The following is a 19,635-nucleotide window of genomic DNA, read 5'->3' as shown; positions in this document are numbered from 1 at the left end:
TTATAGCAAATTCCAATCTAAAAATTCACAGGAAAGATTTTATGAAATCAAATTTATCAAGATTCAATTTTAACTTTACATAATTCTCTTTCCTTTTTTTTAGGAGAATTGGAGTCCAAGAATTGCCAAACTCAAGCTCAATAATTAATTTTCAAATCTTAAAAGAAAGATCACAATATGAAAAAATCACAAAAAAATCCACATCAAATATAAAAAATAAATAAAATTATTTTTTACCTTTTTTATTTAAGCTTAAAATCCAATGGCATAATTGAAAACCCAATATCAAATTAAAGTTCAAAACCCAATAATATTGATAAAACCCCTAACAAAATAGGAGATACACAATAATGAATAAAAAATATTTTTTAAATTTTGAATTTGAAGTGAAAAAAATAACTTGATGTAGAAAGTAATATTTTGAGTATGAGTAAAAGCTCCCTTAAAAAAAGTGATGTATATAATATAATATAATATAATATAACATAACGGGAGATTTTAAGTTGAAATTCTCTTTTTTAAAAAATGTAAAATAAACCTATTTACACAATTGTTCATTGTAATGAATAAAAAAACAATGAAATAATTTTTTTTATAAAAAAGTTGTAACTTGGAATATGAAAAATAATTATATATATTAAGATTCAAATTTTAGACATATTAAATACTATTCTTAAAAATGATTACATAAATTTGAATTAAGCGTCAGTTCAATACTCTCTCTTTCTTTCTCTGTGTCATATTTTACTAGTGTATTACCCTTGGTCTATTGCCTTTCCTCCCATATTGTTTCTCATCAAATTAAGGGGTGGAAAAGAAAGAAAAATACAACTCCAGAAACAAAAAGTATTGTTGTTCTATCCATTTAAGATGTTACATCAGCTTTTTTTTTTTCCAAACTAATAAAATAAATTAATTCATGATAAAAGCATATAGTTTGGTTTTTAATTTTGGTATACAGAATTCAAGTTCTTTCAAATTCCTCCAACAAATGTTATTGTAAAGTGTAATAAATAAGGGAGTGTTGACTTCCTTCCACGTCCATGCAAATTGACAATAACGAGCAATAAGCAAATGGCAGATTAAGGAAGAAGTGGGGGGGGGAGGGGGTTGTTTGTAGGCAAAGGCAGTACGCAGACAAGGGTGGGGTTGTGTTGTCATATCAGTCTTTCTCTTTTCAGACATTCTTGTCTTTCTCTCCTTGCTTCATGCCAGCTGCTGCTCCCTCTTTTATATAATTATGATGATATAGCTACCTCCCCAAGTTCTTCAAATTCCAAACACTTGAGCCATCCCTCTCTCCCTCCCTAATAAAACTCAAAAGTTCAAAGAGTTTATGAAGAAAATAATTGATATTAGATGCTTGGGCTTTCATTTGAAGAAAATAAAGTAGTAATGAAATAAGTATATATATATATATATTTAGAATCGATATTACATTTTTAGCATTTGTTTGTTTTTAGTCAATTGTATACTATAATTTTACATTTTACCATTCGTTTTAACTATAACAATTTTTATAGTAAATGGAAAAAAAAAAGTGAAAACTCAATAGTAAGTCTCCAAAGTCCAAGTGGACAATTTTATTATTAAAACTTGAAATTCCAACTTAAATAGTTCAAAAGTTGGAATGTTTTAAGGATAAAAGAGATGGGATTTATAGTATTGGAAAAAGATTGGCTTCCCTTTCTTTAGCTTAATGCCCAATGAGTTTTCATGTTTAACCATTTACTAAGATTATTAAAAAAAAAAAAAAAGTTTGACAATATAGAAAACCAATCAACCTTTATTCACACTGTTGATTTTGGCTTGTGGATTAAAAAAAAATTATGGACAGTTATTTTCTTCAAACTTTCCGACCAAGTTTATAAATGTAGGTTTAATTTAATCTTCATAGGCTTAATACAAATGCAACAATCGGTAGTTTCCCAAACTAATTTAGTTGGCAACTCTAGGTCTTAAGCATTAAAAAAAAAAAATTTTTTTTTTGTATGATATCACTTCATTGCTAAATCAAAATAATTAAAGGGAGAAAGGGGTTGATTTGTTAATACAATAATAATTTTAACCAAACAATATAACTACATTTGCACCATAAAAATATGCTGGTCTTGTTTTAACAGTAGAACATTTACAAATTTCTACATAACCAAGTTATGAATAAATTATTATAAATATATATCCTCAATTTTTTTTCTGCCACTAATAAGGTTAATATTTACAAAGGACAGGGGTAAAAAGGAGAACAAAAACTGGTTATCTCATGGTACAAGAGTAACAAGGACTTTGGATGGATTGGAAAAACAACTGCACTAGTAAAAGCACTTAATGAACTTAATCAACAATAGCCCAGAATTTCTTTCTACAAATTAGCACAGTTTCTCTTTGCTTCTCCTTGTTTTCCAGAATGTGTGATTCAACCTCCCATAGAAATTTCGGAGCAACATCTTGAATTCTTGATGTAATAGAATCCTCATCTCTGATTATAATAAATCCCTGACAATAAAAACAAATGTGCAATGAAAAGTTAAAACCATAATAAGCAACTTGGCTTGTAAACCAAGTAACCAACCCAGCAAAAATGATTTTAGATGTCAGTCCTCGGTCCACATCCGCTACATACAGTAGCTGATCTATGACACCTTGGGTTTGTAGCCGAGATTGAACCGAACAAAGGGAGGGAAACAGATAGAAATAGAGAATAGACAGAATATCATACAGGACCAAAATAGACGTAACTCTGATGAGAAATATAAGAAATAAGGTAAAGAGAGAACCCCGAGCAAATGTATCAGTACTTGAATATCAAATCTAAATTCAATCCATGATACCTAAATGATACAGAGATACTGGCAACTAAAATAAAAGTTACCAATATGCTACTCCCCTAACCAAATTACTTGGAAAGTTAAAAGACACTAATTAATTTTAAAAAAGGTTAACATGTAATTTAACTTTTGAATTATACCAATTTGATATTTATACAAAAATATTTACAATTTGATACCCCAACTTTCATTTTGTCATGTTATTTACTCAAGATATCAACACTGTTAATATGAAACGTGGTGCATTTCATTGGCCAACATCTGCCGTGCCATCAATTTGCCTAACACCATAAGTAAAAAGTGCAAAGTGTTTGATGGAAGTTAAGGTACCAAATCCTAAATTTTTATAGGTACCTAATTGATAGAGTTCAGAGGTCAATTTACACATTAACCCTTTTAAAACTAAATACCCTAAAACAAATGTATATTACAAATAAGCACATAAAAGAAAAGTTTAATAAGTCTCTAAATTATGCTATACTTTTCCCATGTTCTGCATCCATAATATTCTCATTTAAAGTGTCTAAAGCTAACGTGGCGTTCTGCAGTGAGCATGGTAGCATCAATAAAAAAAGATCAAATTTGCATGATGATTCTGATAATCTTCCCAAAAAACTAGGCAGTAACAGGGAAAAATGCATCAACAAAAAAGTAACTGATTATCTCTATGTGGGATGCTAATGATGTTACTCATGTATAATAAATGAAAGATTCAAATCAGAACACTCTGAAAAGGACCAACCATTGCTTCTCAGCCAACCAAAAAAAATTATTATGTCACCATCTCAATAACCATGTGTTCAAGTTCAATTTCATGATGTAATTAAAAGGAAAACTTCATGAAAACAATCACCTGAGGTCTTAAAACTCGGTCCATCTCAAGCATGATATCCTCCAGCTGGCAACCTTCTACACTATTTTTATATTGAGAGAAAAGATGGTTGGCATGCAGCAAATCATATGTGCGTGGATATGTTGAAAATGATTCACACCTAAATATAAATCATATATGTATTAACAGCAACTAACAAAGATTTATTGGTACTGCTCACCAAAATTAGCAATAAAGTGAGAAAGAATATAAAACCTTTCTTACCAATCATGAAAAGCACCAATCAGACCCCGGTCATAAATTGCAGATAAGGTATTTTGCATGCTTGAAGGAACTATATTCATTACCCAAACAGGAAAGTCATTCAAAGCTGCGGCAAATCCACCACAAAAGGCATTCATATCCATCACATTTCGTATTTCAGTCTTGCTAATGTTCATCAGCTTCCAATAATAGTGAACTTGATGTTGCCAGAAGTCGGAATCCAAACTAAATTCTTCTCTACTGATGGCTGTTATCAATATGCAAAGCAATTATCATGTCAAATCAAATAACATCTCCAAGTGTCTTAACTGCCATTGATAATATGCTCCAAATAATAAGGTAAACTTCCGAGTCAAACAACTCATAACCACTAAAATGACACAAACATTTCACCAGATATAATGATCCAGGATTTTAGAAGCAAAAAATAACCAAGAAAAATTAAATTTAGAATAAAAGATCTCAACTCCATAAATCCTTCTTGTTCACTAATCTTTTATCAGAAATTTAGTTTTCCTTGATTAATGTGTTATACACTCAACCTACAATCAATGTCCATGTAAGTAGAACTAAAGTTATCTTCAACAACCAACTGTTTTTGATTCATGAAAGGAACTAAAAAATGCATATGCTAATGATTATGACAAATATCATATCAAAAAATTGACAAAAGAAGCCTAAGGCCTTCTTTGGTGAAAGGAAAATTTGGAGGCACAAGAAAATACTAAGGAAAAAGTGAAGGGAAAGAAAATGGAGGGTAAAGTGAAATTCCTTACTTTGTTTGGACAAGGAAAATATCATTGAAATTGTTTCTGTAATCGTATTAATAAATTTTATTTTTTTTAAAAGATAATTTTAAATTTTTAATAGTAAAAAAAAGAATTAAACTCATAATATTTGAAGGAATAAAAGAAACCATTCTCAAGCTTTTCTCGTATCGTAGCTGGATTTAGTTCTCAGTCATTTGGCCTTACCATTAGTTTGGGCTAAGAAGAACCATCCTTCTAACTAACCTAAAGGTTTGTTCACTCTTTTTGGCAAAAAAAAGAAAACGTTTTTTCATTGCTGCATCATCTTCTTGTCCATCTCATTATATATCTACCCCTTCAAAATTGTCACACTTCCACAGAACACCGGAGCCGTTGCCAGCAAGGCCAGCAGTTAATGGAGTCCCTATTTCTTGCTTTGTTTTCCACTTTTCAGTTTTCACCCTCTTCTTTAATATGATGTCTTCTCCTTCTGTCTCCTTTCTGCTAGGTAGTTGCGGTTGAAGATGCTCACGGAGATGAAGGACCCAACAAATTCTCTCATTTTCCTCAATTTTTTAAGTAAAAGGAAATAATTATTCCAAAATTTCCTCTATATTTTTCACCTTCACCAAACCCAAGAAAATAAAATTTAAGAATTTCATTTTCTTTTCCTTGAATATTTCATGATCCAAACAGGGCCTAAGTGTATTCCTTCCGTTCAACATTATGTAATAAGATTAGCACAAATCCAAAATTATGACCACCATGGTAAGCAATCTGTCATGTCATATTCAAGGCTCATATTATCAGATGGTGTCTCTTATACATGTAATGAGACAGTAAACTCAAGATAAAAGAGCAACATCGTGTTTAATGTCCAGAAGAAGAGCCCTATGAATAAGATTTGCTATAGGAAAAAAAACATTGTAGTTATGACAGTGGTAGTTGCCTGCTACACTAGTTCAAGACAGTGAAAGAAGACAGGTGATATTATCTAAGACCTAATTAATTGGTTGTAAGTTGATGACACACCAAGAGGTCAAATCATATTAACTAGAATGTAAAAAACGAAACCCATAATCCCATGTTTACTTAACTGCTAGAATTAAGTAGTATAACCTTATTTTTAGAACAATAGAAGCTGTTCTCGCAAACTTGAACTAGATAAGCCAAGTGCTTTCAGATTTAACATGATAATGAGATGGTGATTGGCATTAAACTATAATAACTTTAAACACATTAGAAGGTGTACAAGACTCAGATTCAAAAAGCATCAGTTAGGATATTCTGCTGATCAAATTATAAGAGAGAAGTTTCTTCTTTGTTAAATTCAAAATCTTAACTGGTTTGATAGAAGGTTTTTTCTGTACATTCTATGTTTCAATTTAGTTCCAATTTAGTTCAAAAGCATAAAAAATATATAGTGTTATGATTACGTGAAAGATTAAACATGTAATTTCTTCATGAAGGATTTTTAGATTAATTACACATTTTATATTTGAATTATAGTCATATAATGGATTTTTAGGTTAATTACACATTTCATACCTGAATTATAGTTATATAATGGATTTGTACGAAAAGTTCAAAAATGTCCAGTTAGGTACTAAAACTCTACTTCCATTTTTAGTTTGCATATGAAACTTCACTAATCAAATGGCTGTTGTGTCCAAAACTAGCCAACAAAATGCACAACATGTCTAAAAAATAGCACATCATTTTTTATTTCTGATTTTTTGTAAATATTTTTGAATTAAAAAGTTTCTAACAAAAAGAAAAAGTAAAAACTACAAAAAAAAAAATCACCAAAAAAATCAAAACAAAACAAAAAGTGAGAAAATGGGGAAAGAGTTGAAATGGAAGATAGATAGAGAAGGGAAGGGGAACGGGAAGGTTGGCCAACCCCTCTCCCTCCCTTCTCTCTCTCTTTCTCTTCAATTTTCTCTTCCTTTTTTTTTTATTTTCTTTATTTTCTTAATTTTGGAAATAAAAAACTTTTAGAAAATATCAATTATAAATAAAATGATGTGGCATTTTTAGACACGTTCCACATTGATTTGTTTTTGGACAAATCATCCATTTGACTAACATAGTTAGCTTAATTTGGAAACTGATAAATTGAGGCAAAGTTTGAGTAATTAATTGTGTGTTTTTAAACTTTGGAGGCTAATATCAAACATTTGACTATAGTTTGGGTGCAAATGTGTAATTAACCCATGATTTTTTTGTTTGGGTAATATATGAGTGATCTTAGAACAATAACTTTAGACAGATGCAAGCTGAACTGACCGATTCTACCGAGACTCTCCGAATATACTGACAAACGCTCTGGTCTAGGAGGAAGCTTCTGAGTATCTGTTTTTGCACTTCTTAGTTGTATGCAATTCATTAGAAGAGTCTTCCATGATGGTTTAGTCTCGTCTACAGCATCACAAATATCAATGAGCTTCAACTCTGCATTATGCTGAAGGCATGATGTATTTTCTTCTTTGATCCAAATGGCAGTCTGAACCTTATGAGCAATAAGTTTCCAGCACATTGCTGCAGTTAGATCCACCAACTTGTTCCAAATTACAGGATAATCTTTATCCTTCCTATAAGCAGGTGGAGCTGAATAGACAAAATATCCATTAGGTCGCAGGAGGCGGTTCACTTCCTTGAGTAAAATACCATCTGAAAGAAACAATATGATAGAGCTTGAAATTAGGAGACTCAATTCAGTATAGAACATGTACAAGAGAGCTAATAAGGCAATATCTGACAGCTATTGGTGTCAAACAAGGCTTTTATGGAGTCAAACATATATTTTAACATCATAGTACTACCTAGAACAGAAAAGCAAGAGAAATAAGTATTGAAGCAGGAAAAGGCTAGAGGGAGAGGAGGCTGAGGCTGGGGAGAGCCTCCAACAACCCTTCTTGTAGCTCATTATATCAATGCATAAACATATTTAAGGACTACAAGACATCAAAGTACTATAAAAGTTGCAACTGACAGGAATTTTTTTTTTCCAACATGACACTCTCATAAAAATACTTTATCAGCACATATTTGATTAATCCAACTAGTAGTCTACCAAACCTAACACTGACACCAAAAATAACAATACCTGCAAATCAAGAACTGACTACAACTTCTCAAATAGCCATTAATAAAGCTTTCCACATCAAAGAAAATGACACACCTCATTAGGTAGCTTCCCCTCTATCCACCAACTTTAAGCAGTGAAACTCATTCATGATGTGGTCAAGTACATCTAAGTCATGTCTAGACTTACAAATACTAGATATCTTTCTTAGATCAATTGTAGAGGGGACCAAAGGAGGCCCTGGCCCCCAAAGAATTTTGAAATTTATTATTTTTTTTTTTATTATTATTTTTATTATTATTATTATTATTATTTGTGGGAAAACACTTATTTACAGCTGGTTGTAATCTTGTAATCTGTATATTTATATTTGTATCTCTAAAATTAAGTATTTGTATCCCTAGAATTAAGGACAAAAAATTAGGATAGACAATTCCTCAATTATAGGATCAATTTTTTAGGAAGATTTAGTTTCCTAGTTTAACCCCTAGTAAGGTGTATATAAACCTAAGGTACTTGTATAATTGTTAATGAGCAGTTTTTCAATATACATTCAGTTTTTTCTCTTAGTTTTTCACACAGTTTTATTTCTTAGTTTTTTCACATGGTATCAGAGCTTTAGGCTCTTCTTGGGAAGCAAAATTTTCAGCCTTCATTGTTGACTTCTATTTTAGGCCTTCATTGCCGAACCTTGTTTAAGCCTTCATTGTCGAACCTTGTTAAGGCCTTCATAGCCATTTTATTTTTTCCTTCGTTAGCCTTCATTGCTAAGAGTCATTTCTGGTCATAGTCATTTTCGTTCAAAGAAAGATATCACTACCACCCAATTTGAGGAAGCATCAACTTAGAAAATCACCGGAATACTACAAATGTCTTAAAAACAATGAGAGTTGGACAGAAAAATGATTGAAAAGCTGAGAAACCTATTGAAAACCCTTTAAAAACCTACTGGGGTATGTTCCTTGGGTAAGGTGTCTAGTTCAAGTAAAGCTTCTAGTTCTCATGGATTAAATGTCTCGGTTAAGCCTATTACGAGTTCTTGGGTCATTGACTCAAGAGTCACAGACCATATGGCACATTCCTCACAGAAGTTTAGTATCTATAACTTGTGTCCTAGGAATAAGAAAATTGTTGTTGCAGATGGTTCACTTACTACAGTGGCAAGATTAGAAGATGTTCAAATTAATCTCTCATTTGTTCTTAAAAATGTTCTTCATGTTCTTCATGTTCGTGGATTGTTTACTAATCTGATATCTATACAAAAATTTACCAAAGATATAGACTACAAAGTGACTTTTTATCCCTCTTATTGTGAATTTCAGGACTAGAGTTCGGGGAAAAGGATTGGACTTGCTAAGGAGAAGGGTGGACTATACTATCTTGAGACATCAAACAACACAAATAATATCAAGAATAGTTTACCTTTGACAATTCTTCTGAAAAATCTCCTAATAAAGACAAAATTTGGCTTTATCATTTTCGTCTTGGACATCCTTTTTTTGGAACTTTGAAAAACATGTTTCCTTTTTTGTTCAAAGGATTAAATGCCGAAAATTTTCATTGCGATGTTTGTGAACTTGCAAAGCATAGACGTGCGTCTTTTCCAGTTAGTAATAAAAGAAGTTCTACTCCTTTTTACTTGATTCATAGTGACATATGGGGTCCCTCTACAATTCTTAATATTTCGAGGGCAAGGTGATTTGTTTTTTTCATAGATGATTGTACCGGGGTCTCTTGGATATTTTTACTTAAATCCAAAGCAGATGTGAATAATGTGTTTTTAAGCTTCCAAAACATGATCCAAAATCAATTTGGAGAGAAAATCAAGAGATTTAGGTTTGATAATGCAATAAACTATTTTAACCAGAGTTTAACTACCTATTTTCAAAAGGAAAGGATTATCCATGAGTCATCTTGTGTTAATACTCCACAGCAAAATGGAGTGACAGAGAGGAGAAATAGTCATTTACTAGCCACAACCCAAGCTTTACTTTTTCAAGCAAACGTATCCAATTCTTACTAGGGAAAAGTTGTTCTCACTTCCACACATATTATAAATAGGTTATCTTTAAGGGTTTTGGGATTGAAAAATTCTACGGATCTACTCTCACAATTTATCCTAACTTTAATACCACAAACAATCTCACACCTAGGATATTTTGTTGTATATCATTTTTTCATGTTCACAGTTACAATAGGGGAAAGTTAGATCCTAGAGCAATTAAATGCATTTTTGTGGGATATTCATCAACTCAGAAAAGGTATAAGTGTTATCATCCTCCAACTAAAAAATTCTATCTGTCTGCAGATGTCACTTTTGAAGAAAGTAAACCATTTTTTACTCAACCTTATCTTCAAGGGGAGACTTCGTTCATGAAAGATAAGGATAAAGACTTCTTTTTGCTTGATTTGTCCTCTTCTTCAACATTTTCACCCATTAATTCTTTTGAGTCGAAACCTGTTTCTGCTGAACCCAAGTCAAACACTAAATTTGAGTCTGAACCCATTCCAAACACAAAAGATGTGACAAAGGATAATATTGTTCATGATTCTATGAAGGAATTATAGGTGTACTCAAAAAGGAAAGTTTCAGATCCTGAACCAATGTCAGTCCAAGAACCTGATCCTAACTCTAGAAATAAGGTAACTACAGTCTTTGACGAGCATGAATCTCCTAAAACTACAACTACTGATTATGATCTGCCTATTGCCATTAGAAAAGGAACCAGAGAATGTACTAAGCATCCACTATACCCAATCTCTAATTTTGTGTCATTTGAAAAATTCTCACCATTCCACAAAAATTTTCTTGTGAGCCTAAACACTATTTCTATTCCAACTACATTATCCGAGGCATTATCCAATGAGAAATGGAGGCAAGCCATGAAAATAGAAATGGAGGCCTTAGAGAAAAATAAGACATGGGAACTGGTAGAGTTGCCTAAAGCAAAAAATTTCATTGGGGTATAAATGGGCTTTCATTGTAAAATATAAGGCAAATGGTACTATTGAAAGGTATAAAGCCAAGTTAGTGGCTAAAAGCTACACTCAAACCTATGGAGTGGATTATTAGGAAACTTTTGCTCCAATTGCCAAGATGAATACAATTAGGATTTTATTATCATTGGCTGCAAATTACAATTGGTAACTTCAACAATTTGATGTAAAGAATGCTTTTCTACATGGTGATTTGGAAAAAGAAATATATATATGAAGGTTCCACCGAGATTTGGAGGTCATCTAGAAGCAAACAAAGTATGTAAGCTGAAAAAGGCTTTATATGGCCTTAAACAGTTTCCTAGGGCTTGAGATTTGCCAAAGTGATGCTGGCAACGGGATATAAATAGAGTGAAGGAGATCACACATTGCTTATCAAGCACTCTGATTCAAAGAGAGTCACAATTCTATTAGTGTATGTTAATGATATAATTGCAACTGGAGATGATGAAAAAGAGAAAGAATCTCTAAAATAGTGTTTGGCTAGAGAATTTGAGATAAAATAGCTAGGGAGATTGAAATACTTCCTAGGAATTAAAGTAGCTCACTCACGGTATGGTATTTTCATCTCACAACAAAAATATGTGATGGATCTTTTGAAGGAAACTAGGAAGCTCACATGTAAACTTGCAAATACCCCTATAGATCCTAATCATAAAATTGGATAAGCTAATGAAGAGGTTGCTGTAGATAGAGAGATGTACCAAAGATTAGTCGAAAGACTCATTTATCTCTCACATACTAGACTTGATATAGCATATGTTGTGAGTGTAGTAAGTCAATTTATGCATAGTCTTAAAGAAGTGCACCTACAAGCTGTTTACCATGTATTGCACTATTTGAAGGCCAATCCTGAAAAAATGTATCTTATTCAAAAGAAATTTAAGACTAGTTCTAGAAGCATATACAGATGTTGATTATACAAGTTCAATAACTAATAAAAGATTCACCTCAGGCTACTGCACTTTCCTAGGTGGTAATCTTGTGACTTGGAGGAGTAAAAAATAGAATTTGGTGGCAAGATCAAGTGCTGAAGCAGAGTTCAGAGCAATGGCTCAAGGAATTTGTGAACTACTATGATTAAAGATTATCCTAAAAGACTTGAAGATCAAGTGGGATGGACTAATGAGACTCTACTATGATAACAAGTCTGCAATAAGCATTGCACATAATCCTGTGCAACATGATAGAACAAAACACATTAAAGTAGACCGGCATTTCATAAAGGAGAAACTGGATAGTGGGTTGATTTGTACACCTTATGTTTCAACCAAGGGTCAACTTACAGATGTGTTGACTAAGAGTCTCAACAGTGCAACATTTCAAGAAATTATTTTCCAGCTGGGAATGGAAAATACCTATTCACCAACTCGAGAAAAAGTGTAGGAAACACTTATTTACAGCTAATTGTAATCTTATAATCTTTATATTTATATTTGTATATCTAGAATTAAGTATTTGTATCACTAAAATTAAGGACAAAAAATTAGGATAAATAATCCCTCAATTATAGGATCAATTTTTTTAGGAAAATTTAGTTTCTTAGTTTAACCCCTAGTTAGGTGTATATAAACCTAAGGTGCTTATATAATTTTTAATAAGCAATTTTCAATATACATTCAGTTTTTTCTCTTAGTTTTTCACAGAATTTTATTTCTTAGTTTTTCCACATTATTATTATTATTATTATTATTATTATTATTATTATATTCTAACTCATTGAATCTTTAAAAAGTCAAAAGTATCAAATTTTTTCTCGGGTTTAACATTTAAACTTTGTCTTCTCTAAAAATGAAAAGCCTATATAAATAATAGTGTCTAATATGTGTTTGCAAAGTGTGAGGATTTTTTTATAAAATGAATTACTCATTTTTTTATAATGTCAATAAATAGGCCAAACACTTTTGATTTAGAAGAGCAAGGATTCAAGTTATGCTCATTGAGTGACAAATCATGCACGAACAACTAAGCCAAACACTCTGAGTGTGAATATGCTAAAGATTTTACTAACAAAAGATAAAATAATAGGACATATAAATTCTTAAATAAAAGGGATAATATCCCATTTGGCCCCTGCACTATCATACTTTTTCTAATGAGATAACTAAACAAAAAAAATTTTCTAATCAAATACCTAAACTATATTTTCATGTATAAATTGCCCCAACTTTTAACACCATTTAAAAAATGCTAACGTGGCATTTAAATGCTGATGTGGATGATAAATGGCTACCACATGGCCTAAATGTGACTGTCACGTGTTATTTTTAAAAAATAAAAAGTTTTTAAAATATAATTTTTAAGAAAAAGTTTTTTTTTATAATTTTTTATTCTTTAAAATTGCAATTTGATTTAACCCTTTTTATTAAAACAACGTAGTTTTGATCTTATTATATATGGGAAGAAATCATATTTTTTCTTTTTTTTTCCGTCTTCTCTCTCCTCTCTCTCTCTTTTTTCAGAGCTTCTCTCTCCTCTGGGATTCCAACCACCACTGTCAGTCATTGTGCCATCGTCGTCCACCATACCCCACCACCGTCCAACCATCGTTGAAGCCCCAAATTCACCACGAACCCCTTTTTTGCCTCATCTCGAATCTGGGATCAAATTCTTGAAAATCGGCCTCCAATGGCCTAGATCTGAAGCCAAAGTCGTAGCCTTTCACTGACATTTTGGTCCCCTTCCACTATCCAATTGTTTCAAGTTTTCAATATGTTGTTTCCCTCATTATCCTATCTTCTTTCACCATTCGAATCTCCCAAAAAACCATGCTAGCCACCACCAACCACCACAACTGCCATCACTTCTATCGCCGATTTTCCCCCTTTGCCAACTACCGCTCTAAGCCTAACCACTTCCTATGGACTATTCTCTCCCCATGGATAACCCAAAAAAATTACACAACCCCCATAGCCAAAAATTTTCTAGGTGTGCTTGAATGCTTTTTTCCTTTTGTTTTGCTTGCTGACAAGCTTTTGTAATTTTGAGCTTGTGTTGATTGCTAGATGTGGATTGTTGATTTTGTTGGCTTTCAGTTGTGTTGCATTTGATGGTTGTGTTGCGGGTTTGGTAGGATTTCAAAGCTTGATGGTTTTTGAAAAATGTGTATTAGTGAGTTGGTTTCTGTATGTAGGAGAAGGGTTCAAAGGGGGTGCTGATGACAATAATCTTAATTGGCTGCTGTTTAAAAGGTAGACGTGGCAACCACATCATTGCCATATGCCAACAACGTGTCATCCACATCAACATTTAAGTACCACGTCAACATTATTCTAACGGTATTAAAAGATTGGAGCAACTTAAGACATAGAATTAAAGTTTAGATACCTAATTAGAATTTTTTTTAGTTTAAGTACCACATTAAAAAAATTAAAAAAGTTCAAGGGCCAAATGAAGTATTATCCCTAAATAAAATTAGTGAAGTTCACAACTAAAAACAATTTACACGAAGACAACAAATGAAAATCAAAACCAATACTCATACTATAATTTAAGAGCTCTAATTAGATTATTTACATGAAAATTTTGAAATCTTTAAAGCTACAGAGTATTGATTTATTTATTAAGTTCTATTAATCTATCAATTTTAATTTTAAATTTTTTTCTTTTACATTGTTTTTTATTAGAAACTCACAATGTTTCACTAGAAACTATACCTAATTAGTTTGACTTGTAAAAAATACTTAGCATTAATTGAAAATACAACTTCACTAGTTACTATAAATTGATAAAAGTAAATAAATAATAAATATGAATTGATAAAAATAGACTTCTAACTAATATTTGCTTTCATAATCATTTTTTCTTAATTTTAGGTATAGAATATACACATAATATAATGTGTATATAAACAGTTGTGCATTCATACGCATTTGCCCACCCCCCACCCCCCGAAATCCTGGCTTAGACACTGCTAGTAAGTATGCTCTTCAATCTTTAGTACATTCCTTCAATTTTTAGTACATTCCTTCAATTTGGAGGAATAAAAAGTGACAATTATCTTAACCGAAAGAGAGAAACCTACAAACATCAAGTGAATTTTGGAAATATTAGATCCATAGGTGGAGATTTATGCCACAGATATGAGAAGGAACTAGCTAGGTGCAATAATAAAGAACCTTTCTAAGCAATCTACTGAGGTAGCAGATAGTATTGGTCCCAAAAAATGAATCCCAGCTGTTGATTAAACAAGTGGTTACCAATAAGGTACTAGTGACCATTCTATATTTTCATTGTTATCCATAATGTATTTTCTGATAGCAAGATTGTTCAGAAAGTTATATTTATCCAATATTTGAGCATTTAGTCATGAAAAGTAGTAGAAAGTTAACTTGAATATAGAGTGTGCAGCAGTAAACAGAAAAGTACCATTTTCATGCCAATCAACACGACATCTAGAACAGTGAACCATCTCAAAAGAATTACTGGGATATGGCAACTGTTTAGTGGCTATGGCAGAGATCATTGCACCAATTCCTCGTTCTAAAGCAAACTGAATCTGATTTTCATGACCATCTTTGGGAGCAAAAGACATTGTTTGTATATCCAATGGAAGAAGATAAGCTGAGAAGCTGGCCACTCCACATCCAACATCTAGAACTTGAACTACCCCTGCTGAACGCAGGTCACCTGCGTCATCAGTTGTCATATTTCCTAGCCTGTATTTCCAACAACAGGAGGCAGGAATACCACAAGAGAAAGAGGGAGAGAGAGAGGAAGTTAATAATGCCTTTTGAATTAAAAGAAAAAAAAAAAAAGAAAGTGAGTACAAACATGTTTCAAAAGAAAATGTTAAATTTTGTCCAAATCCTAAAGCATTGACAATTAATATAAACTCAACTATATGATTCCTAAATGAAACCCATTCGTCAACAGTCACATTGTCACCCAGGCCTAAGGGACATCAGTTTAGTGATTCAAGGTGGAAAAGGACAATTTCAAATCCTTCAGGCCCAGCGTAAAGAAGATTATTTGGTGTCCATAAATTGTTCATACAACTCAAATCAACCATACCCCAATTTGGTTGGGCCTAGTGAAACAAATCCCTTTTCTCCAGACAGAACTAAAGCTTTCAAAATATATTCCAAGTGAAACAAACAATTTGTAAAGTTGGTACTATTAGCTACCAGAAAGATTTAAAGGAAAGCACATTCACCCATGCATAAATCCGTAATAACTATCCTGAAATTCTCAAGGACACAGGAAGAGATGCAAGGAAGTCTAGTAGACTCGTAATACCAGATATATCCCCTACCCACCTTTCCACCAGGGCTAGAAATCTTCTTCAATTCTCAAGAATGATTTGAATCCAGGATTTCCTTCTGATTTTTCTTGGCATGAATAGCAGAGTTGTGATAGCAAGAAGAGTTATTCATAGCCTTCTTGGTAGAATAATCCAAAGGAAACAAGTAGGGCATTTAACCATAGTATTTGCAGATTTCCTCCAGGCAGGCATATTTAAAGTGTTCTTTCCTTTAGCAAAGCCACTGGGAACAATATTAGATGAGATGTTTGATGGACCTATAACCAAAATATATAGTATTTTCTAATATAGTCAACAAAGAATAGGCATAATGGTTTCTACCAAAGAGAGATAAGGTCCAAGGTTCAAATCCCTCCTTCCCCTCTTGGACTCTGTGATGTGTACCAAAAGGAAACAAAGAATAAAATAGTGAATAGCTACCATATACCAAACACAGAAAAAGAAGTAGCACAACATCAGAACTGGGAGAAACTATTCATCTAATGATTTCGTTGTATGTTTTAAAGCAATTACAATTCACATCTAATCTTCTTCCCATTTCACTAGAACAATTTTTTTAATATTGTTTCTTAGGTGCCACTCAGGCTTCCCACTTTTAAAATAAGAATTTCTTTGGAGGCTATTGCACTTTTCAAAGGAGAAAAGAGGTAAGATGGAAAGTCCATCCAAAGTTCCCCAAAGCTTAACGCTAAACAGTTTCTACTTTATATTACAGGTTGAAATAATTTTTAATAATTTTTAAAAGTAACACCTAATTTTGTAAAGATAGAACCTATTTCAGTGCTTAGATGACAGAAGTATCAAGCAATACTCATCCAAAGGCAATTGTAAGAAACATGTAGAGCATTTGTTAAGCCATATCAATGTATATACCTTTGAATGTACTCAGTGGCTCCATGCTTGAAATGAGTACCACCACCAGGAAACCACCACAGCTGACTTTTCTTATGCACCCAGTTTTGTCCTCCTTTGACTTCAGCAAGATGTGTATGATTCACATTGCTTAGCCAAACATAATCCCTGCTCACTGGCCACTTTATTGGAATTTTATAGTCTTTTGGTGGTGGCACCAAACAAAATAAATGCTTTTCAAGTGGAGGGCAGTGTCTCTCTAGCTCTTCTCTTCTGGAAGCATTTAAGGTTCGAAGCAATTGCTTCACATAAGAAATGTCATGACAAGGGATATACTCATTGAACTTCAATGGACATATATTCATCCCATTTGGTGGGATTACAAGCGGTGTTTCCCGATAAGTAAGAGCGACTTTGTTAACAAGTGTAGATATAGCTGCAAGCGGAGAAAATAAATCCATATCATTCCCCAGAAATAAAAAAGTTCAAAAATCTGGGTAACATGTCTAAAAGCTTTATAAGCTATTAACAGTTTAGTGGTAGGGCCTGCCCAAAAGCTAAGATGAGGTAAATCACGCATTCATATATTTCCACTTACACAAACCTTACATATGCTCCTGTTTTAAAGTAAAAGGCCTAGGATGTTACAAACATAGCATGCATTTTATGGTCTTACTGAAGTTTGAAGCCATTGAAAATAGGATGTAGCATATAATTGATACCAGAAATAGCAGCAGCATCTCAAAAAAGATGTTGAAATTCAAAATGTTCCCCTGGGTTGAGCCTACTGCTCTACATCATGTAGAGAGGAGATAGTTGATTAAAGTTGCTTTCTTTTCTTTTTTTTCTTGTTATTTTCATTTTAGTTTTAATTCTTCATTTTCCTTTCAAAGGGGAAGCAGCTAATGTACATACTGCATTATACCGATACTTTTCCATTTGACACTTTTGCTAGACGCTATTGTTTGCATCATTAATAACAGTTTGATATCCACATGGCCATAAGCAATTGAATAGATTTTAGTGACCAAAGGTCATCATCATCTCGCTAAGCACATTGAAAGAATCAATAAGCAAGCCAATGCAATGTGGCCATATTTTGCACAGCAGAATTAGACACTTCAATCTAGATTATGAATTTTAAAAATTAAGGAAAAATTATTACAAAAATAAACAGTCCCTCTAAAGAATTATATCTTCTATGACTTCGCCCCTAGAACTTAATTATAGAATAGTTGTGTCCTTTTCTATCAGCTTAACCTTTTTGGGAAAATCGGCCACCCAACCTAACCTCAAAGAAAAAAAAATAAAAACCATATTCTCCTAACAGTTTAAGCTAACAATCATAAAAACAGATCAAAGAGCTAAAAAGAAATAGTAATGAAGGTAATTGCTTTGTATTAGGCATTGAATTGGAAGTGGGTGTGATCCATTTCAAGTGAATGATGGAAAGTTACCAGGGGAAGATGAAGAAGAAGATGAAGATGCAGATGGAGATGAAGAAGAAGTAGCAGAATCTTGAGAGATGTAAATGGGAGCATTGTTGCCAAAAAGGTTGCCAACGTAGAAAGAGCCAACCATTAAAAGCAACGCCAACATTATCATCTGCCCTGATTTTGAATCAAATGCTGAACCCAACGCGTACCCTCCCATTTCTTTAGCTTCTTTTTCTTTCTAACTATGTCTGGAAAATCAAAAGGAGTTTGGGGGCATTGTTAGATCTCAGTTCCTTGGAGGCTTGGAGAGATAAACCTTGTTTTCTTCTAGTATATTTATCCTTTAAAAGCGAAGTGAATAAGAACAAGAGTGTACCATCACCGTTAGCTATCTCCTGGAGCACACATCTAATATCTCTGTTGTTTGACTGCCATCAATTTATTCTATTACCATATTGCAGAGTAGTTTTATTTATTTGTGTGTGTCTATATCAATTTGTATTTTTAAAATTTATAGTATGTAAAATTTTATATTTGATAAATTTGTCATAAAAATAATTTTTAAAACAAAAAACACAAAGAAAATGTTTTCACTTTACACAATCTTTATTTGTAATAATATGTTTACATCTAAAATTTATATCACATAAAAATAAATTATATATCTTTCTTAAAAGAATAAAAACATATATACTATCAAAAGATGAATTAAATAATAAAAATATAAGTATAATAGCATACTTTCGCTTTTGTAATTTTATTCAAATTATTATATGAAAGATGAAAAATATTAGAAGATATATGAAAAAAGAAAAATAAATTAAAAAAATATTAATTTTAATAAGTACAAACTTACAAATAGTAACATAATATGCCTTAAAAAAATAAAGATGTAAATCGAAAAAATAAATTACAGTAGTAATAAAATTTCAAAAAATTACAAATAGAAAAATAAAAAAAATTTTATATAATACATTATATTTATAGTCTTTAATTTGTAGAATAACTTTTAGATAACATTTAGGATCGAATAAATAATTTCCAAATTGATATTTAAAAAAATTAAAAAGATATAATAAATGATAAAAATCAAATCAAATTTCTTACCTATTTTTTTAAATATAAAATTATTAGTTAGAGTTAAGATGAATATATATTCTATTATTTAAAATTTTAATATGAAAAATTTATTTGAATTTTTAATATTTTACGTCAATTTTTTAAAAGATAATTTTTATTTGATGCAAATTAAAACAAAAAGAATATAATGAGTTTTTGAAAGACTCGGATAATTTAATTTTTATAATTTTAAAACATGTGAAATTA

At 31.9% G+C, this 19,635-nt stretch overlaps 1 protein-coding gene across 2 annotated transcripts; it reads right to left on the bottom strand.

Moving 5' to 3' along the window:
* Positions 1-2,146: 2,146 nt before the first annotated feature.
* Positions 2,147-18,773, bottom strand: LOC111294350 (S-adenosyl-L-methionine-dependent methyltransferases superfamily protein). Of its 2 annotated transcripts, XM_022887627.2 has the most exons (7): positions 18,331-18,773; positions 16,895-17,309; positions 15,127-15,416; positions 6,963-7,346; positions 3,925-4,171; positions 3,682-3,820; positions 2,147-2,496 (listed from the first exon to the last, which is right to left on the bottom strand). In XM_022887627.2, the coding sequence occupies exons 1-7, from the start codon at positions 18,524-18,526 to the stop codon at positions 2,335-2,337; spliced, it is 1,833 nt and encodes a 610-aa protein (XP_022743362.2). In that variant the 5' UTR covers positions 18,527-18,773; the 3' UTR covers positions 2,147-2,334. The 2 variants fall into 2 exon arrangements, with proteins under 2 accessions (XP_022743362.2, XP_022743363.2); XM_022887628.2 differs by lacking the exon at positions 3,682-3,820 and having other exon boundaries at positions 2,339-2,496; positions 18,331-18,658.
* Positions 18,774-19,635: the final 862 nt, after the last annotated feature.

This window comes from Durio zibethinus, chromosome 14, assembly GCF_047325235.1.
Source record: "Durio zibethinus cultivar Kanyao isolate XHJ-2024 chromosome 14, ASM4732523v1, whole genome shotgun sequence".
Lineage (NCBI taxonomy): Eukaryota > Viridiplantae > Streptophyta > Magnoliopsida > Malvales > Malvaceae > Durio > Durio zibethinus.
Note: the sequence above shows the minus strand (reverse complement) of the source record. Positions and strands in the feature narration are given on the sequence as shown.